This window comes from Puma concolor, chromosome E1 (genome assembly GCF_028749965.1).
Source record: "Puma concolor isolate L17-30 chromosome E1, mPumCon1.1.hap2, whole genome shotgun sequence".
NCBI lineage: Eukaryota > Metazoa > Chordata > Mammalia > Carnivora > Felidae > Puma > Puma concolor.
Window position 1 is genome coordinate 42,893,623 of NC_141680.1, and position 15,718 is coordinate 42,909,340.

General features: G+C 56.6%; 1 protein-coding gene across 2 annotated transcripts; it reads left to right on the forward strand.

Annotated features, from left to right (window-relative positions):
• Window positions 1–427: 427 nt before the first annotated feature.
• Window positions 428–15,485, forward strand: CNTNAP1 (contactin associated protein 1). Of its 2 annotated transcripts, none has more exons than XM_025917541.2 (24): window positions 428–762; window positions 1,642–1,743; window positions 1,838–2,031; window positions 2,490–2,637; window positions 2,715–2,918; window positions 3,544–3,728; window positions 4,295–4,438; window positions 5,111–5,372; window positions 5,828–5,977; window positions 6,237–6,408; window positions 6,858–6,964; window positions 7,111–7,230; window positions 7,584–7,787; window positions 7,985–8,141; window positions 8,225–8,352; window positions 8,661–8,846; window positions 9,313–9,534; window positions 9,791–10,030; window positions 11,290–11,643; window positions 12,249–12,376; window positions 12,827–12,920; window positions 13,119–13,364; window positions 13,473–13,520; window positions 14,137–15,485. In XM_025917541.2, exons 1-24 carry the CDS (start codon window positions 699–701, stop codon window positions 14,415–14,417), a joined length of 4,140 nt encoding a protein of 1,379 aa, XP_025773326.2. In that variant the 5' UTR covers window positions 428–698; the 3' UTR covers window positions 14,418–15,485. The 2 variants fall into 2 exon arrangements, with proteins under 2 accessions (XP_025773326.2, XP_086543493.1); XM_086687367.1 differs by lacking the exon at window positions 428–762 and adding an exon at window positions 1,104–1,228.
• The last annotated feature ends 233 nt before the right edge of the window (window positions 15,486–15,718 follow it).

A 15,718-nucleotide genomic window follows, 5' to 3' on the forward strand; every position in this document is an offset into this window, starting at 1 on the left:
GCCAGTAGAAAAAGAAGGGGTTTTTGGAATATCATTTGCTAGCTACTTGTGTGATCTTGAGTATGTTTACCTCTTTGAGCCTCAGGCTTTTCATCTGTAAAGTGGAGTAAGGTAAAAATGCTGAGTTGACAGGGTAATGAGAGTGCCTAGCACGGGTGTTTGGGGGCACAATTTGCCTTCAGAAAATGTTAGATTCTTTTACTTACTTATCTCCCCATCTCCAGGTAGCCCCCCCCCCCCCCCCCCCCCCGCTTTTCTGGGATTTTTGAGGACCTCTCGGCTGGCCCTTGCCTTCCTTCCCCCATCTCTGCGGCCACAGTCCCTGCCAGCCTCGGGTTATTCAGGGTATTTCCCAGCGTCTGGAGGCTCTCTACCCCCGCCCTTTCGCAGCAGGGCTGAGGCGCGCGCTTGCGCGGGGTCCGGGAAAGCGGCGCGTGCCGGGAGAGAGAGGCTGGGGAAGGGGGGAGGTGAGAGGAGAGAGGGTGGGAAGGAGAGAGAGACCAGCGGAGAACCAGGAACGACAGAGAGAAGGGAGAAGGGTTGGGGGAGAGAGAGGACAGAACGAGGAGTGGGTTAGGAGAAGAGACGGCGATCCGCTGCGAACCCCAGAAGGAGATTGGGGAGCCCAAGCTGGAACTGGAGCCCTACCCGGAACCGGGCACTGGGAGGCGGCCGCCGAGACCCATCAGCCCTGCACCATGTGTCTCCGGCTCTTCTGCATCCTGCTTGCCGCGGTCTCAGGAACCCAGGGCTGGGGCTACTGTGAGTGCCGGGCGCAGGTGCAAGCAGGGTTGGGCCGGGGAGTCCAAAGCCTGCAGGGCGGGTCTAGCCGCATTGCGGCTAGGTGGTCGCGGGTCCCTTCCCGGCCGGCGCGCGCTCGCTCATTCCCATCCTTTCCTGCCTCTCCCCCGCGCTCCGCAATGCAGCTCCGAGGCTGGCGCGCGCTCCCGGGGTGGTGCTGGGCTCGGAGGGGCCGAGGCTCGAGTCGGCCCGGGGTGGGGATTTGGGACTGGTATCCAAGCGGAAGGTGGTCCTGGGTTTGAGGGTTGGAGATAAGGGTGGTACTGGTGACCCGGCCAGGGTTAAGGTTTTGTTAGGGGCTGAGGCTGGGCTTGGAGCTGGCCCAAGGGCTAGGGTTTGGGGCTGGGGTGGATTTTGAGGCTGAGATCCAAGCGGGAGTTGGTGACCCTGATTGATGCTGAGGTTGGACATGGAGCTGGTGTTGCTGGTAGGACTGGCTGGGGTTGGGACCAAGGCCTGGATTGGGGTTGGTGAGGGTTGGGGGTGCTGATGAGTGGGATTGATGATAAGGCTGGGGCTGGATTGGTGCCTTGGGCTGACTCAGGTTCTATAAGATGCTGAGGCTTGGGGTTGTGTTTGGGAGAGTACTAAGCCTGGGCTGGTACCAGAGCAGTCACAGAGCTAGGGAAGGTCTGGCTTAGTGAACCCCCCAGGAGGAGAAGGCAGCCTCCCGGAGTGTGCAGCTGTTGCTGCAGCCCAGATTGGGTAGATGGCTTAAGTTAGGGCTGGGCTGGCCGCTGGGGGACAGAGAAGGAGGAACTCCAGTTGCTCTGTGTGCGCGGCCTTTGGAAGGACCTGGGAGGGGTCGCCCTGATCAAAATGTCCGTTCCCCCAACCCAGACGGCTGTGACGAGGAGCTGGTCGGGCCTCTGTACGCACGCTCCTTGGGCGCCTCCTCCTACTACGGGCTCTTCACTGCGCCTCGATTTGCCCGGCTGCACGGTGAGTGAGGCTCCGCCCCAAGGCGTGGTGGGGGACTCTGGAGGGCTAGGGATGAAGGGAGAGCCGGGGGTGAAAGCCCTTGCCTCTTCTATAGGCATAAGCGGATGGTCTCCCCGAATTGGGGACCCGAATCCTTGGCTCCAGATCGACTTAATGAAGAAGCACCGGATCCGAGCTGTGGCCACCCAGGGCTCATTTAACTCGTGGGACTGGGTCACGCGTTACATGCTGCTCTACGGGGACCGAGTGGATAGCTGGACGCCGTTCTACCAGCAAGGGCACAACGCGGTATTCCAGGCCCCCCGTGCACACACTTGGAGAACCTCCTCAACTCTGCAACCTGGGCTGGGCACTAGCTTGGGGGAAGTGGAGGAGGAGGTGGTGTGGACACAGATGAGGAGCAGTGACTTCCAATCAGGGGGTTCAGTTCATAGGGACGGTCAGTTCGCCATGTGTGCGAGACATTCTCAGATGACAGGGTTTAACATACTTTAGGGTAAAATCTGGGAGAGCTTCTTGAAGGAGGTGACGTCTGAGTTGGGCTCCGAGGAAATAATAGGATGGTGGGAGAGGACATTTTACGCTAAGGCACCTGTTTTCCTAAAGCCATGAGGGCCGAGGAAATCAAGGAGAGTTTGCTTTCTGGAAGTCTAGATTGGCTGGGTGTGGCAGCTGTGGGCTGGGAGGCTGTGGAGAAACGAAGTAGAAAGTGGGGACCTGGTCTCTCCTCTCGCCTTCTCCCTCAGACCTTTTTCGGTAACGTGAACGAGTCCGCGGTAGTGCGCCACGACCTGCACTATCACTTCACCGCGCGCTACATCCGCATCGTGCCACTGGCTTGGAACCCGCGCGGCAAGATCGGCCTGAGGCTCGGCCTCTACGGCTGCCCTTACAGTAAGGATGCGGAGGCCGTGGCGGAGCTCCTGGGAGAGTCTTCCCGGTCCTCGGCCCACCTACTGTCCTTTGCGCAGAGTCCGACGTGCTCTATTTCGACGGCGACGATGCCATCTCATACCGCTTCCCGCGAGGGGTCAGCCGGAGCCTTTGGGATGTGTTCGCCTTCAGCTTCAAGACGGAAGAGAAGGACGGGCTCCTGCTGCACGCGGAGGGCGTCCAGGGCGACTACGTGACATTGGAGCTGCAGGGGGCGCACTTGCTGCTGCACATGAGCCTGGGTGAGTTCAGCCACCCGGGGTGCGACCCCGGAGGCTCTGCTGCCACGCCCCTCGCTGCACCGCCTACGCGAAGCCGCGCCCACTCCCGATCTGGCCTTTCCTTACTGTTTGGATCAACCCGCCTTCTTCGTGTAGAATTTGGCGCTAGCAAAACACTGGACTCCGAGTCAGGAGATCTGGATTCCAGTCTCAGCTCCATTACCCGTGGGGCGACCTTGAACAAGGCACTTACCCAGTTTCTTCATTGTAGAAACCTTATATATACTACAAGTACATATATATATAAACCCAAAGAGTTGTTATTTTGTATCTCATTAGCCTTTATAACATCCATATGATGAGGGAGAAGCAGCGATCATGCCCCAAGTTTTACTGATTGGAAAACAAAGGCTCAGAGAAGTTAAATGACTTACCCTAAGTCACATATTCGCCAATGGCCACCACTCCATCCCAAGCTAAAGTCCAGTCTCTATATGCCCACCCTCCCTGGCTGCCCTGGGCCCTGTGCAAACTCTCTGTGCTCCTGGCTGCTGCTTCACCTGGGGGCTAAACATCTCCACCTGGGGGTTCTCCAGGTTGTAGGTCTGACCCTGCTCTCCCACCCTCCCCCACCCCTGCCCCCCAGGCAGCAGCCCTATCCAGCCAAGGCCCGGTCACACCACAGTGAGTGCTGGTGGCGTCCTCAATGATCAACACTGGCATTACGTTCGTGTGGACCGATTTGGCCGAGAAGCAAATCTCACCCTGGATGGCTACGTGCAGCGATTTGTGCTCAATGGAGACTTTGAGAGACTGAACCTGGACAACGAGGTGAGCAGAGTGGTTCATTCAGTTGAGTGGGGTGCTGGGTGGGTCAGTGGGGGGACAGGACTTTTCTCCACCAGAGGTAGGACCTTGCTTTCTGGTTCTTGAATATCCTAGCAGCTCTTGGCAGACCTGCGGCCCGTAGGCCTAGGTTTTTGTCACTGTTGTTGCCGTTAACAGGCAGATTTCCTGGGCACAACCCCAGAACTACTGACATGGGAATTGAAAATCTGGGTTTGGGGGATCAGGCAAGATGAGAAAATTGCCCCATTGGATTGCTTAACTCTGTGGAGTTGGTAAAGACCGTGGTTTGGATCTGCAGATAAAGAATCCCAGACAGGTTAATTGACTTACTCAAGGGCACGCAGCCAATTTGTGGCAGAGTCAGGGCTAGAACCCAAGTCTGGGGAAGCCCAGCGAACTTCCAGCTTTAATACTGATGATACTGGGGAAATGGATATTTCCAGTCTTCTATAAAGCCAGGCCCAGAGCCTGAGAAAGTGTGGGGCGGAAGAGCCTGGGCACAGGCTCACACACCCAGGGAGCCTCGCCACCCCCACCCTGCCCCGCAGATGTTCATCGGGGGTCTAGTGGGCGCTGCGCAGAAGAACCTTGCCTATCGTCATAATTTCCGCGGCTGCATAGAAAACATAATCTTCAACCGAGTCAACATCGCAGACCTGGCCGTGCGGCGCCATTCGAGGATCACCTTTGAGGCCAGTGGGCAGGGGGGATCAGGGAGGACGGGACATCAAAGCTGCTTGGAAAGCAAAGAGGTGGAGCAGGAAGAGATCTTGAGAATCAGATAAAAGCCGAGGATCCCTCTCTCCCCTGCCACATCCTCAAGTGGGGGCATCACCGACTCACAGGAGGTGAAAGGCCACCCCTCCCTAACCCCCAGTTATGAAGCTGTGGTCTGGCCCAACCACATCCTCAATTAATGCTTGAGGAAAAACAAGTGCAGAGACCGGAGTGGCTTGGCCAGAGATCACACAGTTGTGCAGTGGTTGAGTAGGGACTTGAACCCAGGACTGTTTTGGTGTGACCCCACACCCCAACTCTGCAGCGGGCATTCTAATGTCGCTGCCTGGAAGCCAGCAGGAAATTGCCTCTCCAAGCTGGAAGGAAGGGAAGGAGGTGGTCCCCTGGAGACGGCGTAGATCAGCGTTAGCCAATGGAGAGCCTTGAGGGCAGACTTGGTTGGAAACTCCGCCCCCCGCCACAGCTGGATATGTTTGTGGGGGGTGAGGTCTTACCCCCTCCCTTCCCCCACACACTGCGAGGGAGTGCCTCAGAAGGGTCTTAGACCAGTATGAAAATTGAATCCCAGCAGAGGCAGATGTCTTCCATTCTCTCCGGTGCTGATGGATCCTTACTTTCGCCCTCAGGGTAAGGTGGCCTTCCGTTGCCTGGACCCGGTTCCTCACCCCATCAACTTCGGAGGGCCTCACAACTTCGTGCAAGTGCCTGGCTTCCCGCGCCGTGGCCGCTTGGCAGTCTCCTTTCGCTTCCGCACCTGGGATCTCACAGGGCTGCTACTTTTCTCCCGCCTGGGGGACGGGCTGGGCCACGTGGAGCTCCTGCTCAGTGAAGGGCAGGTCAACGTGTCCATCGCGCAGACTGGCCGAAAGAAGCTTCAGTTTGCCGCTGGTGAGGGGCAGAGGGTGGGGGGAGGCGCCAGGAGGCCAGAGGAGGGGCGAGTGTGGGCCTGCAGGGAGGACTTTGCCTCTTGGAGAGGGGTGAGGGAGGGAAGGGAGCAGAGCAGGAGGACCCTGGGCCCTGGGAGAAGGTGGGAGTGGATGGTGGCAGGGAGTCAGATCTGAGGAGCTAAGGGTGCTGGGAGAAGCAGGAAAGCTGAGAGTCCTGGTACCCTCTAGTTCCAGGGGAGGCTTGGGAGTTGTTTGTTAATTCATTTACAACTTTACAGACTGCATCAGCTGCTAGGGTTAGTGAAGACAGACATTCAAAAATGTCACACTCAGTGTGATAAGTGTTAATAATGGAGGGCACATAGGCACAGAGTGGGGTTGTTGCTTCCCCACTAAAGACACTTCTCTCAGAGTTTGGAGCTTCCCTCAGCCACACCATCCTCTTCTCCCATCCAGGGTACCGCCTGAATGATGGCTTTTGGCACGAGGTGAACTTTGCAGCACAGGAGAACCATGCAGTCATCAGCATTGATGATGTGGAGGGGGCAGAGGTCAGGGTCTCATACCCGCTGCTGATCCGGACTGGCACCTCATACTTCTTTGGGGGTAAGTGGGAGCCAACCTGGCCAGACTCCTATCTCTGGGTGGGAAGGCCCCACCAAAGTCCCCTCAGATGGGGCTACATGGAGCGTTTTGTGGGGATAAATCCCTCTTTTTCCCTCTGGTGCCTTGGAGACTGGAAGGCCATTGCCATTGTCTATTGGCCCCCTTCCTTCCTTCATGTCTGGCTTTCCCTTGGCATCTCCCTGGGGGAGGGTCTCTGGGGTCTCCCCTGGGGAGGGCCTCACAGGGGTGGTTGCTCCAGGTTGTCCCAAACCAGCCAGTCGATCGGGATGCCACTCCAACCAGACGGCGTTCCATGGCTGCATGGAGCTGCTCAAGGTGGATGGTCAACTGGTCAACCTGACTCTGGTGGAGGGCCGGCGGCTTGGATACTATGCTGAGGTCCTCTTTGACACATGTGGCATCACTGATAGGTATCCAGAAGCCCCTCTCCCTACAAGAGGTGACCCCTGCAAAGCCCCCTTCTGTAGTCTCCCCATGGGAGTGGCCATTCTCAATAATCTCCCTTCTCCTGGTCCCAGGTCCTCAGTCTCCCACCTGGAGATGATTCCTCCTTGACTTGTTATCTTAACCTCTTGTCCTCCTTTACCTAATCCTTCCATTAAAGTGACACAAGCTCAGAATGGAAATGAAGCATCTGTTCTTGGCCCTAGGGGGTTTTCTTCTGGAGGGGGGTGGTGGGAGAGGGGGCCAGTAGAGGGTGAAGAGTCCTTGAGCCCCAAGGACTCATGCACCAGCACTTAGGCTTCTACGAGGCTGGTTCTGGTGCTCTCAGGAGCCTGGAGTGAAGCTTGTAGGGATCAGACCCCATTCTCACACTCACAGTAAGGCGCCTGCCCTTGGTGCTGGCCCTCTTCCCTAGGTGTAGCCCTAACATGTGTGAGCATGACGGACGCTGCTACCAGTCCTGGGATGACTTCATCTGCTATTGTGAACTGACAGGCTACAAGGGGGAGACCTGCCACCAACGTAAGCGCAGCGGGGGATGGGAGAGACTCAGGGGCAGGGGAGGCCAAGAGGTTGCTGGGGATCATGAGGCTGCTGGAGACGGTAGGACTGGCACTCCTAGCCCTCTGACCCCATAAATGCCCTTTGCCCACCCCCCGACCTACCAGCTCTGTATAAGGAATCTTGTGAGGCTTATCGGCTCAGTGGGAAAACTTCTGGAAACTTCACCATTGATCCTGATGGCAGTGGTCCCCTGAAGCCATTTGTAGTGTACTGTGATATCCGAGGTAAGTGGCTCTGATGAGTGGTGAAGGGGCAGCTGACAAGGCTGTGTGGGGGTGTGGGGAAAACAGGGGGTTGAAGGGGGGACAGGGGCCAGCAAGATCAAACTGTGGTAGGGGTAAAGGATGGCAGAGGGGAAAGGGGACACTCAGGAATTTGTAATCTAGCCTTGCTGATAAATTCCAGCTTCCTGATCCATTCCAGCTGTCCGGCTGTCACATCTCCAGCCGACAGTGGGCTGGAACGGAGCTGCTGGTCACATTTATTGGCTCTGACTAGCAGCAGCAGTGGTGGAGGTAGGGAGATGGGTAGAGAATGCCCATCTTGAGCCAAAGCTCTGTCCATTCCCCTCCCCCAGAGAACCGGGCATGGACAGTTGTGCGGCATGACAGGCTGTGGACAACTCGGGTGACAGGTTCTAGCATGGAGCGGCCATTCCTGGGGGCCATCCAGTACTGGAACGCATCCTGGGAGGAAGTCAGTGCCCTGGCCAATGCTTCCCAGCACTGTGAACAGTGGATCGAGTTCTCCTGCTACAATTCCCGGCTGCTCAACACTGCTGGTGAGGGCCAGGGTCACCGAGGGTGAGGTGCAGAGCTGGGGGAGCGACCCATGGGGACTTGGGAGGAGAGAACCAGAAGTTTCAGCTAGAGCCCTCGAACATTCAAGCGAGGATCGGGGCTGCTTGGAAAGGCGAGAGAGGAACCCAGGGGCTAATGGAGGGATGGGGCCTGGAAACTGCCTGCACGTCTTCCCCAGGAGGCTACCCCTACAGCTTTTGGATTGGCCGAAATGAGGAGCAGCACTTCTACTGGGGAGGCTCACAGCCTGGGATCCAGCGCTGTGCCTGCGGTCTGGACCGGAGCTGTGTGGACCCCGCTCTGCACTGTAACTGTGATGCTGACCAGCCCCAGTGGTGAGGGGCGAAGGGACAGGGCATTCAGGATTCCAGGGGCAGCGGAGCAGCAGGGGCTGAACCACTGCATCCTGCCCCCACAGGAGAACCGACAAGGGACTGCTGACCTTTGTGGACCATTTGCCCGTCACTCAGGTGGTGGTGGGGGATACGAACCGCTCCAATTCTGAGGCCCAGTTCTTCCTGAGGCCTCTGCGCTGCTACGGCGATCGTGAGTGGCAGACCCCTTTTGTGTGCCCTCCCGGGCTTGGCTCTCCGGTTTCCAAAATTTAGGACACCTGGCCCACTGTGGGTCTCTAGGACATACTGCCAGACACCCAGCTCCTGCTGTGATATGACCCCCGTCTGTGTGGTTCCCCTGTACCTTATTCTCTTTCGCTATACCTGTTTCTCCCCCCCGCCCCCACCTTGGACACCCCTAGCTGTCCCCTTTTGCCCTACCTTCTCCCACACCACCCAAGGCTCCCTGCTCCACTCTCCAACCTCCCTGATCCAGCCTTCCTCCTTCTGGTTTTATAGGAAATTCCTGGAACACCATCTCCTTCCACACTGGGGCTGCTCTGCGCTTTCCCCCCATCCGTGCCAACCACAGCCTTGATGTCTCCTTCTACTTCAGGACCTCGGCTCCCTCAGGAGTCTTCCTAGAGAACATGGGGGGCCCTTACTGCCAGTGGCGCCGACCTTACGTGCGGGTGGAACTCAACAGTGAGCAGGCAGACATCAGGAGGGATGTGGGCTAGATGAAGGTCTCGGGGGGGGATATGGGGTAGGCAGAGGCTGGGGGAAGGGACAAGGGCAGATGCCCCTCGAAAGGCAGCATGGAAAGGGCTTTAGATAACTGTAGGGCCCAGACCAAGCTCTGTTTTGGTAGCTGGCTTTGTGAACTTAGGCACTGTCTTCACCTCTCGGGGCCTTAGGGCCCTTGTGAATAAGTCAGCTGGACTCCTGAGGGGTTTCCGACATGACTAGCTATGCTTCTAACCTCAGAAATGGGGGTGTAAGGAACTCAGAAACCAGGGGTGTAAGGTTTCAAGGAGTTTATGGGTTTTGTCCCGGGCCGTAGACAAATTGGAGGGACATTCAAGGAGCTCCAGAGAGTGAAGAGAGGTGGTCTGGGGTAAGGGATCTGTGAGGTCTGAGTCCTTTCTCCCCACCCCACTGCATTGTCCAGCGTCCCGGGATGTGGTCTTCGCCTTTGACGTGGGCAACGGGGATGAGAACCTGACCGTACACTCCGATGACTTTGAATTCAATGACGATGAGTGGCACCTGGTCCGGGCGGAGATCAATGTGAAGCAGGCCCGGCTCCGTGTTGATCACCGGCCTTGGGTGCTGCGGCCTATGCCCCTGCAGACCTACATCTGGCTGGAGTACGACCAGCCCCTTTATGTTGGTAAGAAGCAGCCCCGAGGCGGGTCTGAAGCTTCCTTTACCTTCCCACCCCCTCCCAACCGTTCTCCTTGTTTCCAGGAGCCCCATGTCTTAGATCCTGATCCCCTCTGCTGCAGCGTGACCCAAAGGCTCACCTTTCCTCTCTAGGCCATGGATTTTATCCTATTATTACATTCCCCTTGGCTCCCTTCCAGACCCCAGTACTTATCCCTGTCTCTGGCTTGACACCCTTTTTTTGACCTGCCCACCCTTCTCAGGATCTGCAGAGCTTAAGAGGCGCCCCTTCGTGGGTTGCTTGAGGGCTATGCGTCTGAATGGAGTGACTCTAAACCTGGAAGGCCGTGCCAACGCCTCGGAGGGTACCTCACCCAACTGCACAGGCCATTGCGCCCACCCCCGGTTCCCCTGTTTCCACGGAGGCCGCTGTGTGGAGCGTTACAGCTACTACACGTGTGACTGTGATCTCACGGCTTTTGACGGGCCATACTGCAACCACGGTCAGTGCGGCTGCTTGTGCGAGACTAGGGAGCCACAGGGCACAATGGGACGTAGGGAGGGCAGGGAAGGACGGAGAGAGCAGAGTCAGCGACAGGGAAAACTAGAGTTGTCCCTGGGTTCCTGAGCTCTCATCCGGGGCGTCAGGCAGCTGAAGATCCTGGATGACTCCAAGTCATAAAGTGGGGCCAAGAAGGGATGGTTCAGCTAGCTGGTACTAAAAGAACTTAAAAGCAACAAGCAAATAACTTCCCCATCTTCCCACTGTCACTAAGTTACCGCAGGTTACCCCTCTTGCAAGCATAGTCACCTCAGGCTGCGCGATGCCCTCCTTGGCCATTTCCTGTGCTCCTAAAACATGTCTACAGCCTGGCTCTTGGTTAAGGCAAGCCTTGACATTCACCATAGCAAGATTCTGCACATACACCCAGACTGCATCCTTCCTAAGGCTGGTCTAGGAGGATGCACGCACAGGTAGGTTAACGGTGAGAGATGTCTGGTGGTGCAGGAAGACACAGGAACTCCAATCAGCTGAGGACCTTTGGTCTCAGTTTGGAAGTGTGAGTAGTGGGCTGCCTGGCTGGCTCAGGTGGAAGAGCATTCGACTCTTGATCTTGGGGTTGTGAGTTTGAGCCTCACGCTGGGTGTAGCGATTACTTAAATAAATAAACTTAAAAAAAAAAAAAAAGTAAGTGTGAGTGGTGGCGAGTGTACCAGATGGGGTCATGATACCTCGATTCTTTTTTTTTTCTTTTTTTTTTTATGTTTGTTTATTTTTGAGAGGGACAGAATGTGAGCAGGGGAGGGGCAGAGAGAAAGGGAGACACAGAATCCGAAGCAGGCTCCAGGCTCTGAGCTGTCAGCACAGCTCTGAGCTGTCAGCACAGAGCCTGATGTGGGGCTCGAATGCACAAACTGTGAGATCATGACCTGAGCCAAAGTTGGACGTTTAACCTACCGAGCCACCCAGGCGCCCCATGATACCTTGATTCTAATCTTGGCTCTCCATAGACTGCTTGCCCTTACAGAAGTCACTAGCCATTCCTGTGCCTCAGTTTCCCCATCTGTAAAATGCAGGGGTTGCGTTAGATGATCTTTCCCATTTCTCACAGTTTTGAGATTTCCCTTCTGTGACATAGAGGCTCAACGGGACAGAAGAGTGAAGTTCTGACAGTGTGCTGTGGTTCGAGGGCAAGTTCCAGGGTGGGTGTGCAGATGGCGTAGTGTCTGAATCCCTGACCTCATAACCCTCCGCCTTCAGATATCGGAGGTTTCTTTGAGCCCGGCACCTGGATGCGCTACAACCTCCAGTCAGCGCTGCGCTCGGCCGCCCGGGAGTTCTCCCACATGCTCAGCCGGCCGGTGCCCGGCTACGAGCCTGGCTACATCCCCGGCTATGACACCCCTGGCTACGTGCCTGGCTACCATGGCCCTGGCTACCGTCTGCCGGACTACCCCCGGCCCGGCCGGCCCGTGCCCGGTTACCGTGGGCCTGTCTACAATGTCACCGGTGAGGAGGTGTCCTTCAGCTTCAGCACTGACTCCGCCCCTGCGGTCCTGCTCTATGTCAGCTCCTTTGTGCGGGACTACATGGCCGTGCTCATCAAGGAAGATGGTAAGCTCGCATAGGCTGCCCCTCGGCTCCCTCTGCGTGCAGGGCGCCCTTCACTTTCACGACTGTTGGTTCGCTAGTAGAAGGACCCAAGCATTCTCAGAAGATGGGGGCTGGGGCACCTGGGTGGCCCAGTCTGTTAAGCATCAGACTTTGGCGCAGGTCACCATCTCATGGTTCGTGAGTTTGATCCCGGGGTCGGGCTCTGTGCTGACAGCTCAGAGCCTAAAGCCTGCTTCTGATTCTGTGTCTCCCTTTCTCTCTGCCCCTCTCGTGCACATGCTCTGTCTCTCTCTCTCTCTCTCTCTCAAAAATAAACAAACATTGGGGCGCCTGGGTGGCTCAGTCGGTTAAGCATCCGACTTCGGTTCAGGTCATGATCGCATGGTTGGTGGGTTCGAGCCCCATGTCGGGCTCTGTGCTGATAGCTCGGCGCCTGGAGCCTGCTTCCGATTCTGTGTCTCCCTCGCTCTCTGCCCCTCCCCCACTCCTGCTCTGTTTCTGAACATAAAAAAATTAAAAATAAATAAACATTTAAATAATTTAAAAAAAAAGACGGGGGCTGTGGGAGCCAAGAGGAGACTCCCTTTGTCCTCCCCATCCCACAGGGACCCTGCAGCTGCGGTATCAGCTGGGCACCAGCCCCTACGTGTACCAGCTGACCACGAAGCCGGTCACAGATGGCCAGCCACACAGCGTCAACATCACCCGGGTCTACCGCAACCTCTTCATCCAGGTGCGTGTGGAGGGAGGTGGACGAGGGAGGTGAGCCGACTCAGATCATAACCTCGTGATGGTGCCCAGGAAAATGTCAAAGAGTTAGCATGAGTAGAGCACATCGCAATGTACAGAGGATTCTCATGGGTATTACCTCATGCAACCCTCACAACTCCGGGAGGTGGTTCAGGTGGGCAGGAGTTCTTACCACGTCTGCTTTATAAATCAGTAAATGGGCTCAGAAAGTAAAGGGGTTTTCCACAAAGTCAAGCCACTGGTAGCTTCAAAGACGGCTCAGAACGAGGCCGTTGGGTTTTTAATATGAAATCCTTCATCCGGACCCAGGGGTTGTCCAGCCAGGACTAGGCCGGGACTCACCACCAGTGTGGACAGAACAGGACTTCCTGCGTGGTCTCGGCCTCATCGGCCTCTGGTTCTCCCTCCCTCAGCTCCTCTCCCTCCCCCTCAGGTGGACTACTTCCCACTGACGGAACAGAAGTTCTCACTGTTGGTGGACAGCCAGCTGGACTCACCCAAGGCCTTGTATCTAGGGCGTGTGATGGGTGAGGCGTGGGTGCCATCATGTTTGGGCTAAGGAGTTACGGGTGAGGCCCCCGGAGCCTAGAGAGCGAGGGACCTGGGAAGGGCTGGGAAGGCGGCGATAACAAGGCGCAGGAACCCTGCAGACGGCGAGATGGGTGAGAGGGGCCAGGCTATGGGTGGTCCCAGCCCCTCTCCTTCTGGGCCGGCCTCTCCCTCAGAGACGGGAGTAATTGACCCGGAGATCCAGCGCTACAACACACCGGGTTTCTCGGGCTGCCTGTCTGGTGTTCGATTCAACAACGTGGCCCCTCTCAAGACCCACTTCCGAACCCCTCGACCCATGACCGCCGAGCTAGCTGAGGCCCTCCGAGTTCAGGGAGACCTGTCGGAATCTAACTGCGGAGCCATGCCCCGTCTTTTCTCAGAGGTGCCGCCTGAGCTGGACCCCTGGTATCTGCCCCCGGGTACGTCCAGGGCACATGGAGGAGGGAGGGCAGTGAGGGACGGCAGGGAAGGGAAACGATTCTTTACAAGGAGGGGGTTTCTCCTAACCGGCGCTCTCTCCTCTCCAGACTTCCCGTACTACCACGACGAGGGATGGGTTGCCATACTTTTAGGCTGTGAGTAGCGTGATCACTACCCTGACCTCCTAATTCTACCCTCGGTCAGCATTCCCTTCCCCGTATCCCCAGGGCTGAGGGGTGGCGAAGGCACTCAGTGCGGGGTGGTGCAAACAAGGATGAGCCGGGCTGTGCTGACGGTAGTATGGCATTGAGTTGGAGATTTTTATTATTTTTTTAATGTTCATTTATTTTTGAGAGCGAGTGAGCACGAGTGGGGGAGAGGCGGGGGGGGGGGGGACAGAGGATCCGAAGCGGGCTCCGCGTTGACAGTGGCTAGCCCGATGTGGGGCTTGAACTCACAAACCCTGAGATCATGACCTAAGCCGAAGCCCGACGCTCAGGCGCCCCCAAGCTGGAGATTTTTAAATGTTTGAGGACGCTACAGACTTTTCGTTGAAATGAAATATTAAAAGGGGGCTATGGCTAAGGGATGAGGAAAGGGGGGTGCAGTAACACGTAGAGAGGTGAGAAATGGGTAACAGGAATTCAGACCCGCCAGGCGCTTGGGAATGGCCTGACACGATCGAACGGCAGCCAGTCACACGCGTATTCTTTTGGCCCAAGCATACATACATTCAGACCTGCCCTGAACTCTTCCTTTTTCCTTTTTCAGTTTTGGTGGCCTTCCTGCTGCTGGGGCTGGTGGGGATGTTGGTGCTCTTCTATCTGCAAAATCATCGCTACAAGGGCTCCTACCACACCAATGAGCCCAAGGCCACCCATGATTACCACCCTGGCAGCAAACCTCCCCTACCTACTTCAGGCTCTGCCCAGGCCCCAGCCCCTACACCGGCTTCCACCCCAGCCCCAGCCCCAGCCCCAGCCCCAGCCCCAGCCCCTGGCTCCCGGGACCAAAACCTCCCCCAGATCCTGGAGGAGTCCAGGTCTGAATGAATCAGGAAAAGGGCTTTAGGGACCACGTCCATTTCCTCTGAGTTCCCCAATTCCTGCCTCTCCCCACCCTGTCAGGGACATTTGGCTCCTCTTAGCAGGTTCTGCTCATCCAGAGGATGCCCCTCCTGCCAAGTTTGGTGGGCAGAGCTACAGATGGGACCAAAGAGAGTGGCCGAGCCTCACTGCCTAAATCAATGCCCTCCCGGTTCCCGCTTCCCCAGGCTCCTGGTTGTTTGCCTGCCCCAAAGGAGAAGCTCCATGGGGTTGAGACAGGCCCTCCCTGCCATCCCTGTCCCAGCTGCTGCCAGGGATTAATGACAGAGTGCAAGAGAGATTAACTGCTTCCCTTCAAGTATTCAATCTCAGCAGGGACAGATGTGTGGGATTGCAGGGATGCACAGGGCATGGGGGGAGGAGGCTGCTAAATTACATCCCCTAGCCTCCCCCCTGCCCTGCAGAATGCCTTCCATCTGCTTCCACTCAGTTGGGGGTTAGGGAGGGCTTCATTGCTGTCCCCCATCCTCTCTTTTTTGTTTTTTACGGAGACCGAGAGGCCTCGGTTTTAGCACCTTAGTACCTCCGCTGCTTCACATGCTTTAGCCAAAGCCATAAAAACAACTTGCAATGTAGAGAGAATAATGCAGATGCCAGTGCATTAGCCTGCCCTCTATTGTTCCTCCCTCTTCCAAGATATGCAATAGCCTTGGTGCCTGTCCAAAGGCTTGGCCCCCTCTCCAGTGCATGAGGAGCCCTCTTTCCTCCGCTCAGAGATGCTGCTTCGTTTGCCCAGGAGGTCATGTTCTTTATATATCTTTTTTGTTGCAAAGTCTCTCTCTAGAGAAACTCTATATACTACTCTAATTTTTTAATTATCAGTTTATATATAAAAGAAAAAAATTGATCGACTGTCCTGTCCTGTGCTGTGCCACGGTCTGTAGTTCTTGCTTTTCCCGTGTTGGAAGTCTCGTGAGGTCGGCTGGCCACTCGGCCAGCCTGACCCAGCCTCCACTCTGAAGCCGTGCTCGCAGAACCAGAACCGTTCTAATAAAGCAGAGTGGCAGAGCCCCAGTCTGTGCGTGGTAGCTGGCGTCGTGGCTGGGGGTAAGTGGGATGACTTTCAGGGAACTAACTGGAGGGCTCAGAAATTTCCACCGGGAATCCTCTGAATCCTTGCATCGCCTGCCCGGGGCCTGACCAGCTCTTGCCAACCTTCCTCACCACCTGCCCCCCAACCCCAGATCTCAGTGGACAGGAGGGGATCTGAATGTTAACGCTTTAGCCCCAGCTGCCCCTGTGCTGCC

Coding starts and splice junctions, on each gene's coding strand:
- CNTNAP1 (XM_025917541.2), top strand. CDS start 699: ATGTGTCTCCGGCTCTTCTGCATCCTGCTTGCCGCGGTCTCAGGAACC. Junction 3,729..4,294: donor GACTGAACCTGGACAACGAG/GTGAGCAGAGTG, acceptor CCTGCCCCGCAG/ATGTTCATCGGGGGTCTAGT. Junction 12,377..12,826: donor ACCGCAACCTCTTCATCCAG/GTGCGTGTGGAG, acceptor CCTCCCCCTCAG/GTGGACTACTTCCCACTGAC.